Source organism: Mustela erminea, chromosome 4 (assembly GCF_009829155.1).
Source record: "Mustela erminea isolate mMusErm1 chromosome 4, mMusErm1.Pri, whole genome shotgun sequence".
NCBI lineage: Eukaryota > Metazoa > Chordata > Mammalia > Carnivora > Mustelidae > Mustela > Mustela erminea.
Window position 1 is genome coordinate 117,342,652 of NC_045617.1, and position 10,895 is coordinate 117,353,546.

General features: G+C 42.1%; 1 protein-coding gene across 8 annotated transcripts in view; it reads left to right on the plus strand.

Annotated features, from left to right (window-relative positions):
• Positions 1–10,143, plus strand: part of FKBP5 (FKBP prolyl isomerase 5) — a 114,917-nt gene extending 104,774 nt beyond the window's left edge. For 7 of the 8 annotated variants that reach the window (XM_032340517.1, XM_032340514.1, XM_032340513.1 and 4 more), the window contains 3 exons: positions 4,922–5,107; positions 7,001–7,240; positions 7,927–10,143. In XM_032340517.1, the coding sequence (XP_032196408.1) occupies positions 4,922–5,107; positions 7,001–7,240; positions 7,927–8,031 (531 nt within the window). In that variant the 3' untranslated portion in view covers positions 8,032–10,143. Of the gene's footprint in view, positions 1–1,709; positions 1,831–3,177; positions 3,588–4,921; positions 5,108–7,000; positions 7,241–7,926 lie in introns of those variants that run through there. The other variant, XM_032340518.1, reaches the window with a different exon arrangement.
• Positions 10,144–10,895: the final 752 nt, after the last annotated feature.

The following is a 10,895-nucleotide window of genomic DNA, read 5'->3' on the forward strand; positions in this document are numbered from 1 at the left end:
ATTTCCGAGTGTTTGACTTGGCACCTTGAACACACGCACAGAGTCCAGATGTGTGGGTGAGAGCAGAGATGGGGCGAAGTAAAAAATCTACACTTCATGCCATCTAGTACATTACAGCTCCATTTTCATCGACCTGTGAATTTGGTTTACACATAAGTAGGTAGATTTCTCCCCTTAGTAAAGAGCTGAATTGCACTCAGTTTTAAAATGGGAATCGTTTTGCTGTTTAGATTGTCAGCTCCTCATATCAACCTCTGAAGGCTAAAGAGAAGAAAGGCAGAAGACTCTCTTCATTTAGCTCTGAAAATAATTAACAGAGAACAACATGCTATTGTGCCAGGCATTGTGCAAGCCAATTAAGCAGACCTGATTTTTGCCCTCAGAGCTGATAGTGTCCTGCAGGACAGGAGCATTAACTATCGGACTTGACTAGTGTTTCTCTTGTCTGACTTGGAGACAGAGTGGTAAGAAGGCTGAGGACACTGCAGTGATACGGGGCTCTCACGCCCCCTTGTGCTCCTTGCGAAAAAAGCATTTCTCGAGCAAGTTAGTTAAGGATCCTGGTTCAACCACCAAACCCTTTTCAGACAAATCAGGCTTTGCTGTGTTTTGACTTTGCTGAACCAAGAAACCAATGCTGTAATTTAGAAACAAGTCATCCATAACTCTAGAATTTCAGGTTTATAAAAAAACTCCTAAGGAAGTGTCCGCCCTGCCTTCTTTCTCCTCCCTTTATTCATTTAACACAGCATTTCTCAGCCGTGGCACTACTGACATTTGGGGCTGTGTAGCTCTGTGATGCTGAGAGGCAGTCCTGTGCTTTACAGGATGTGTAGCAGCAGCCCTGGCTTCTGCCCGCTAGATGCCAGTAGCACGCACACTCCTTGCACACATTCCTTGCAGTTGTGACAAAATATTGCCAGATGCCCCCCAGGGAGCAGAATCACCCCCACGCTGAAAACTCTTGTTTTAGTACATTAAAAGCAGAAATACCACAAAACGAGATTCTTGTTCGTTGGAAGTTGAGCTCTAAATACAGTCAGGAGACAGATGAAAGAGCTTTCAAGAAATTAAAATGCTGTATAAATGCAAAGGAACTGTTACAAAGTCTGTTAGGTTTTTTGGGTTTTGGCTTTTTGGTTTGTTTGCTTGCTTTTTGAAACCATAGCCCTCTACCATTCTGATTATTTAGAACCTACCATTATTATTATTATTATTTTTATTTTTAATTTATCTGAAAGAGAGAACAGGAAAGTGCTCAAGCGAGGGGATGGGCAGAAGGAGAAGCAGGCTCCTGGCTGAGCAGGGTCACAGGCTGAGCAAAGGCAGGTGCTTAACCGACTGAGCCACCCAGGTACCCCAGAACCTACCATTATTATAAGATCTGAGTCATTGTCCTCCCTGGCTTTTTTCTTTCCCTATGATAATACATTAGGAGATAAAAAGAAAAGGTAACAGGTACATTTGAGGAGGACAAGAAAGAAGCAACTGGCAGAACAGAGAAAATACCTGTCCTCCTTACCTAATCTAAATAAAATGATACCTTTCATTTCTATGCACTTCTCCATTTTTGCTCCCCATGATAGAGAAAGTTTTGATTGCATAGTTCTATCTTTGACCTTAATATTTCTTCAGATCTTTACTAGGGCTTCTTTGTGCTAAGTATCTTTGGATATTCCAGAGGGATAAGACATGATTCCTGTCCTCAGTTGCTCCCCATCCAGCAAGAGAAAAGACAGGGAAAGAAAGAAATGACAAACCCTGAAACTCAGGAGGACTTTCTTCTCTGTAGTGCCTCAAAAAGTAGTGGGCCTCAGGCTCTGATAAAATGTAAGTGTTGTCTTTATTACCTTGGGCTGCCATAACAACATCTTCTAGACTGGGTGATTATAAAGAACAGGAATTTACTCACATTTCTGGAGACTGGAAGTCTAAGATCAAGGTGCCAGCAGGGTTGGTGTCTTGTGAGCGTGCTCTCTTTGGGTTCCAGATGGCTGCCTGCTTGCTGTGTCCTGAATGAACTCTCCTAGGTGCTAGCGGCAGGGGAGAAAGCGAGGAAGGAAGTTCTGTGGTGTCTCTTGCAACGGGATTAAGTACATCATGAGGGCCCCCATCCTCAACCCCACTGAAACCTGATTACTTGCCAAAGGCCCCATCTCCAGATACCATCATATTAGAGATAGGCCTTCACCCTGTGAATCGGGGGCACAGGAGACACACAGTTCAGTCCATAGCATGCATAATATAATTTTCTCAAAAATTTCAGCATTTGTTATAAAAGGGCCTGGATTTCATTTTCTTATAAATAACCGTATCACAAATGTCTGAGGCCGAGAGGATAATAGACTTTGATTTTAGTACGCTTTCCTTCAAAACTCTTCAGAATTTTTTCGCACTGCCCTTCTGTCGCAGAACCTGTGGGTGCTGTAAGTCTTCTGTTCCCTAAACAAGTCACCTGTGAAGTGGGATGTTCAGTGGGGGATGTAGCCTTCCTTTATTTCGGACTTAGACCTTCCACTTGGAACTGGTCTGCCCCATCCTCATCACCAAAAATCAGCATCAGGGCTTCTTTCTACGAGTGGAGCTCGTTTCTTGTACCAGACACTTGAAGTCTTTTGTAACTGGAACATTCTCGTAGATTTGCTCCGGGTTTCTCTCTTCTTAGTCTTTGGGTGACCTTTGGAGTATGGGGAAAAACCTCTACATTGAGGTATATACACTGCTTTGACTGTGGTAAGTCCTAGCAACATGATCTTAACCCTGCTCATGAGTCAGACATTGGATCTAATATCTTCAGGGATCTGGCGACAATTCTGCCACCTGGTAGGATGTGTCATCTGCTTTCAGGCTTATAGTCAAATCCTTCAGAGGAGATTCCTCACCTGTACTCCCCTTTTATTTGTGTATTTACCAGCTGTCACTTCTTTCATCTTAAAATGGCAATAAACACATTGTCCTGGCCCCATAATTTCTTGCATGGAGCATATATATAATTAATTCACACAAATTAACTACACAGTTGTTATTCATAATTGTTAATTTTCTACCAATCAGGTAAGAGCAAAAATACGGTAGGAGATTTTTCTCATGTAGTTCGCCGGCTGACATCTATGTGATTTGTGTCTTAGTTATTTATGTTGTATGCTGTTCAACTATGTGTATTTCCATTGTCTGTAGATCAGAGGTCAGCAGACTACATCGTTTTAGGAAGTAACATTCTACTAGGACACAGCCACGTACACTTACAAGCAACCCTTGAGCAACATGGCTTTGAACTACACCAGTCCAATTATATACGGACTTTTTTCGATAAATGCAGTACAGTATCATAAATGTATTTTCTTTTATGGTTTTCTGAATAACATTTTGTTTTAATCTTACCTTATTGTAAGAATACCATATATAATACAAATAACAGGTAAAATGTGTTGCTCAGTTGTCTGTTATCAATAAAACTTCCAGTCAACAGTAGACTATGAGTAAAGTTTGGGGGAAGTCACAATTATATAAACACTCATCATCAGGGAAATGCAAATGAAAACCACAATCAGATATCACCTCACACCTATTAGAATGGCTAAAATCAACAACACAAGAAACAACAACTATTGGCAAGGATGCGGAGAAAGGGGAACCTCCTTGTACTGTTGGTGGGAATGCAAACTGGTACAGCCACTGTGAAAAACAGTTTGGAGGTTCCTCAGAAAGTTAAAAGTAGAACTGTCCTGTGATCCAGTAATCACACTAGTAGGTGTTTACCCACACAAAACAGTAATTCAAAGGGATACAGGTACCCCTATGTGTATTGCAGCATTATTTATAATAGCCAAGATATGGACCCAAGTGTCTATCAGTACATGATAGATAAGATACAGAGTAAATATATAGTAGAATATTATTCAGCCATAAAAAGAATGAAATCTTGCCATTTGCAATGACACGGATGCAGATAGAGAGTATGATGCTAAGTGAAATAAGTCAGAGAAAGACAAACACCAGATGATTTCACTCATGTGGAATTTAAGAAACAAAACAAATGAGAAAAGGGCAGGGGTGTGAAGACCAACCAAGAAACAGACTTAACTACAGAGAACAAACTGACAGTTACTAGAGGGGAGGGAGCTAGGTGAGGGGATGGGTGAAACCGGTGAGGGGAATGAAAGAGTACCCTTGTCATGATAAAAAAAAATTAATAAAATGATAAGTAATTAAATCATTTAAAATAAGTTCTGCACAGATTTTCAACTACACGGGAGTCACAGCCCAAACCCCTGTGTTCAGGGATCAAACATATTTACATATTGTCTGTGACTACTTTTGCACTACTGTTGACCAAGTTGCAACAGAGACTGTTTGGCCTGCAAAGCCTAAAATATTTATTATCCCCTTTACAGAAAAAGTTTGGCAACTCCTGGTTTAGATAACTAAGGTTTTCTGTATTTGTGACTGGCACTTACCAGCACGTAGTCTCTACTGTGGAGTGCTGATCATCAGGAGAAAAGGGAAAAGTAACTTCCCCCTCAAGTAAACTAGTGATAGAGTCTAAAACTACTCACCAGCCTTATGAAAGTGTGATAAACACTAGCACCAAAGAATGTCACCCAAAGCCTTGACGCCCTCCTGCTGGAAGAACTGTCCCCTCGGAAAAGGATGAGATGGTACTTGCTGGAGAACAAACAGCATTGTAGAGTGCACTGTCCTCAACCAGCTCAAAGGCCACTGGCACTGCAGAGAGAATGGGAAAGGGGGCCTGCATGGCTGTCTCCTAAGAGCAGAAAGAACGGATCAAATATCATGGTTAGTATGAGGGGATTGTTTCATTTGGAGGATTTGGTTGTCTCGGGGAGGCCTGAGCTTACAGTTCTTGGGTATCCCCTCCAGAGCCTTTACAAGAAATAATCCCTAGCTTTTTTTCTCCTAGGGAGGCAAGTACATGCAGGCAGTGATTCAATATGGGAAGATCGTGTCCTGGCTAGAGATGGAATATGGCTTATCAGAAAAGGAGTCTAAAGCTTCTGAGTCATTTCTGCTTGCTGCCTTCCTGAACCTGGCCATGTGCTACCTGAAGCTTCGAGAATACACCAAAGCTGTGGAATGCTGTGATAAGGTAACGAGTGACGTGCATGTAGATATTCCAGATCTTTTTCTCCATCTTCATACTTGGTCGTCTTTTACTTTTTCTTAGCCAAGGGGTGGAGGGCTTTTCATTTTGCTTTCTTATATACACTTGTTTACTTGGGATTATTTGTTTCTCATTATGAATTGGGAAACTCAGAAAGATTGCGATTGCATTCAGATTTTTCTTTTTAAGATTTATTTCTTTTAGAGGGAAAGAGTGTGCACACGCACGCAAGAGAGTGGGGGAGGGGAGAGGCAGAGGGAGAATCTCCAGCGGACTACCCATTGAGCAAGGAGCCTGACACGGGGCTCCATCCCACAACCCTGAGATCATGGCCTGAGCCAAAATCAACAATCAGATGCTTAACTGACTGAGCCACCCAGACACCACACAGTGAGGCTTTTCTGATGCATAGACTATAATATGTTATGAGTAGTTTTGTTAAAATTGGGGTGCCTGGGTGGCTCAGGGAGTTAAGCATCCAACTCTTGCTCTCGGCTCTGGTCATGATCTCAGGGTCCTAATTTCAAGCCCCACATTGGGCTCCACACTGGGCATGAAGCCTACTTTAGAAGAAAAAAAAAAAAAGTTAAAATTCTCACAATCTATGACTTTCCTTAAATCTATGGTATTTGATATTGGATATAAGAACTCCTCAGGTTCAATGTAATAAGAACAGACTTAACTTAAGCATTTCAAGACTTACGTATGATAGACTTGGAGCTGCTTCCATAGAGGATGTACACAGGCCACTTCCATATACTTCTGGGATTGTTTCTACAGGCTCAATTTCCAGGTATGGAAATACAGAGCCAAAACCTGGGATTATTGAATATTATCCATGTATTTTTTTCTCATTATTATTGGCAACAAAAAAAATTCTTGTTTTCGTTTTTATTTTTGGTTACTAATGAAATCATACATCTTTTCATTATTAGTCATTTGCATTTCTTCTGTGAATTGCCTGTTCATATGCTTCAACTAGATTATTTGTCTGATTTATATTGATTGAGGCAGTCTGTACATTATTACTGTTAACCCTTTGCCTGCCAGTAGGAACCTTGTTCTCCTCACTTGTAAGTATAGTGTTAATATTTTAATATCTGTCAGATCTTTTACTTTCTAACTAGATAGTTCTCCCCCACCCTAAGATGATAAAAATAATGCTGTTAAGTACTTGCAAAACCTACTCTAACAAGGTGTGCTTTTTAAAAAACTGATTAAAAAAATAACTCTATTATATTTTGATGGGGGAGATTGCATGTAAGTGTATTTGGCCTAGAATCTTTCGTGTTTTGATATGAGGTAAAAATTTAATTCTTATTTTCCATGTTAATAGCCAGTCTCAGCTCCATTTATTGCCAAGTTAATCCTTTCCCTACTGATTTACATTCCCACCTTTGTCCCTCTTAAATCTTTTAATATACATACACAGGAATCTGTTTCTGAATGCTTCGTTATGTTCCATGGAACTGTTTGCACATAGACTAGCAATCAAACTTTTAATTTCAGTGGTTTCATAATGGTTTTTTTTCCCTTGTGGTAGGTCAGTCCCCTCCTATTTTTTTTTTCCCCAAAATTTTCTCTGCCATTTTGGGCATTTACTTCTTCCACTGAATTTTAAAATGAACTTCTACAGAGGCCCCTCCCAAGTCCCCTTGGGATCATTATAGAAATTGCATTAAATACAGAAGTCCATTTGGGTATAGTTAGTTGTATTTTGATCAATAGTATTTAATTACCTTGAGTCTTATCTCTTTAATACACTTTTTTTAGTCCCCTTGGCCAGAAAGCTTTGGTAAGTCATTTAAATACTGAACTTCTTTGAAATGTCCACAAATTATATTCATGCTTTCTAAAATGTAGACCATCTGTCCCTAGGCCCTTGGACTAGACAGTGCCAATGAGAAGGGCTTGTACAGGAGGGGGGAAGCCCAGCTGCTCATGAACGAGTTTGAGTCAGCCAAGGGTGACTTCGAAAAAGTGCTGGAAGTTAATCCCCAGAATAAGGCCGCACGACTACAGATCTCCATGTGCCAGAAAAAGGCTAAGGAGCACAATGAGCGGGACCGCAGGATATACGCCAACATGTTCAAGAAGTTTGCAGAGCAGGATGCGAAGGTATGTATAGACAGAACCCCCTTGCCTTCGGGTATGTCAAAAACTGACCTTGCCCCTTTGATTTTTGTGTCAAGAAGGTTAAGCATAGGGTACACGGGCAGGTAGACAACCCGAGAGGCACAAGAGTGGACAGAATGATTTCTGACCCGATCTGAGGCTGGTTTGGATCCAGAAGTAGAACAGGCTATTCTGCTCACCAGACATACACAGTTGTGAGGCACTGACATGTCCATGGAAGAGAGGAGAAAAGGAAGTTCCTTGGAGATGTACTAAAGTTTGCTTAAAAAGCAAACACATCAAGTATTTTTTTGGATAATGCTTCTTTGTCGAGACTTCCCATATTCCCAGGAAATTGGCCACCATGGGGAAGCCCCACCATCATACCCTTTACATTGTCAGCGCCCCCTCCAGCAAAGTTGTATTCTGGTCCTGAACTCATCCTCCACTCCCCTGCCCTCTAGTCGCGGCACTCATTCCTCCCTCCACCAAGCCAGGCACGTTCACCAAAGAAAAGTGAAAGCTACCCCCTCTTAACTGCTGGCAGCACTGCCCTGACTTAGCCACCCAGGCAGGCCCGGCGCAGTATGCGCCATGCTCTCCTGCTGTCTGAGGCCAGGCCAGCAGTCAGCAGGAGCCAGGAATTATTTGAATGTTTCAGTTCTTTTGATTTCTTATTTCTTCCTCAGGAAGAGGCCAGTAAAGCCATGGGCAAGAAGACCTTAGAAGGGGTCACCAATGAAAAGGAAACAGAAAGTCAAGCGATGGAAGAAAAAGCTGGAGGCCACGTATGACCCCACGCAAAGGAGGGAAGAGCCCTAATGAACTTGGCCCCCTCCTCCATGGGCTTTCACCCAACTCAGGACTAAGCAGTGTTTAATGTAAAGTTTGTTAGAGTCTGTGTGAGTCTGGAAGCAAATGGCAAAACCAGTAGCTTCCCAGAAAACAGCCACCCTGCTGCTGCCCAGTGCTCTCCTCGAGGGGGTGGCATGGGACCACTCCAGGTGGAACAAAATGGAAATGACTTGGTGTGGCGAGATTGAGCCAACAGCTAAGTCCAGCTCATTTCAGTTTCTGTCAACTTTCAATATCTAATTCAGGGTCCCTTGAGATAATCCTAACAATTTGAGGCTATCTGTTACATCTGATTGAACTTTAATAGCACTGCAGAAACCTAAAAATAAATGTTTCATGACTTTCTCCTTTCCTACCGTTGGGTGGGGGAGAGGAGGAGGAGGTTTTGGTTTTTAATTGACTGAAGTGCTAGCATTTTTATCCAATAGAACCCATGGGGAGAGGGGTCTGGAATTCCCTCAGGTCCTCGGCAGCACCAGACTCAAAAGCCAGAATCTCAGCAGTCACTTGCTTGCTGACTTAGCTGAACTCCCCCCTCACTAAGCCAGCCTGCTTGGGACAGTGGGACTCTCTGCACCCAGCCTGGCCCTGGAGGGAGGGAGTCTGTCCTTTCCAAAACGTTCTTCAGCAATGATAATGAGCAGAGGGAGTTTCGAGATTAGCTTCCCCTGCAGTCGATGAAGTTCTGAGATGCCAGAATTGTGCTTTTTCCCCTCCTCTGTCCCTTGTAGGATGTAATGTTGAGTACAGTACTGCCGGCCAGCATTGCTGCTGCTCCGTTTCCTATTACCATTCTAACCCTTGCTATTAAGATTTGAAGATCTGTTCTTACAATATCTCTGACCTGGGGTGGATTCATTTACATATCCATTTAGGATCCACGCAGCTTTTCTATTTTTTTTTTTTTGTCTTTAAAAAATTACTGGCTCATAAACATGTATACTGGTTTATGAAACTTTACTTACACTCCTCTATCATGCAAAAAAAAATTTTTTTTTACTTTTTACTACTAAGTAGCTTGATTTTTTAAAAACAGTATCTGTGGAGTTGAAAAAAGAAGGTGGTATTCTTGTACATTAAGGGTTCTCCTCACAGGTTTGGCACGCAGTAGCTTTCTTTCCCTGCCGATGGCTTCTTTGTTCTGGTGTGAGTTGTGAAAAAGAATTGAAAACCGCTTCCCATGCAGACACATCTCACCTAAAAGCTCCAGTCCCACAGCATGGAATCAGGGCAAGTCTTAAAATACATACACATAGTGGAATCTTGGTCCTCACGGGTAAGCAAGACTGAGCGTGGCTTTCTCTCCCTGTGGCCTGAGAAGCACTTGTAGGCCCACGTTTGCAACCGAAGGAAACAGTAGCTCCAACCTGGAACATCTCACTTGGTAAAATCCTAAAGAACACTGGCAATTACTAGTTTTTACTTTAATGGTGGTTTTAGCAAAACACTTCAACTGTTAGGTTAGGACCCACATCGAAATCTAAAAATAAAATCCTTTCCATTTATACCAGTTTTCTTCTCCATAGAACAAATGAAAATTAAATTGTTTCTCCTTTGACAACTAGAATCCTTTTAATTTTTCATTCTTGTCTTTTTTCATAAGATTTCTTTAAAAAGCCCCAGTCTCGCCAAGTAAACATGAAAAGCAGAAGTCAATTTTGCTTTGTTTGCTTGACTCCTTAGTATTTGTAGCTCTGTTGACTAAAGCAGGACTCCAGTGAGGCCAATACTGAGATTTGATCCTAAAAAGGCCAGTTAGCTTTTTGCAGGTAACAACCCAAAAATGATTCCAAATCTTAGATTATCCCAGCCAGTTGACTCCTGGGTGTGTATTACGGGTCACTTCGTGGCAGGGGAGAGCTGGGGTGTGCGGGTGGTTCTGAGCAAAGGATGGTGAGGTGCCCATCACCACTCAAAAAAAAGAAACTTCGTATATTCTTGTATCAAATTCAGTAATCTCAATTTGTCTGGAAACCAGCAGATATCTTTGAACCATCTTTCAGACTGCATTTGGAGCGCTGAGGCAGCATATGATGAATTAAAAACTTGTTAAAAAAAATCATTCAGATGCACTTTTTTGTGTTCCTCAAACAACCAAATGTGATTTCCCATTATTCTTGGGTTTTGTTTAAATAGTCCTCAGGCAAAGTTGTTTTGGTTGGAAAACTAGTGTGGGCCAAGCTGAAGAAATGCGACCTCAGAAAATTGGCTGGAGACAGTGTGGTCCTCCTCGCTCTGAGGCAGACCTGGAACTCAGCATCGGGCTAAAGGAGTGATGCATCTTTGTTCAAAGGAACCCAACCAGCAGAAAAACAAGAGGAATTCGTTTTCTCGTCCGCTGGTAGGTTATTCCACCACGTTAACTGATTTTGTAAGGCAGGTTCAGTTTGGGAAACGAAGAGGTTTCATCGTGCCCTCTCTATGTAAAACATGAACACGTGGCAGGGATATTCTGGGTTCAGCATGTGTTTCCTCTTCCTTAAGTGGCATATTTCATCAGATACTCATAGTTACATACCCTGAAGTCCTAAGGAGAGCCCACCTAGACTGCAAAAGAAAGGCGACACAGCTGTGGGCTGGTAGCGAGCCTGCCTCTAGTTGTTCTTACCACTGGCACCTGCGCACAGCCCTGGTGGGCTCTGGCCGCTACCTTTGAGTCTCTCAGAATTCCTTGCTTCATCTCCAGGTTGAATTCGACTCCTACCCCTCTGCTGCTAAGTTACCTGGGAATGAAATAATTCCCTTTATTTGCATGTGTTTGCTAAGCAAATAGCGATCATAGTAGGCTATTTAGGATAGCCAG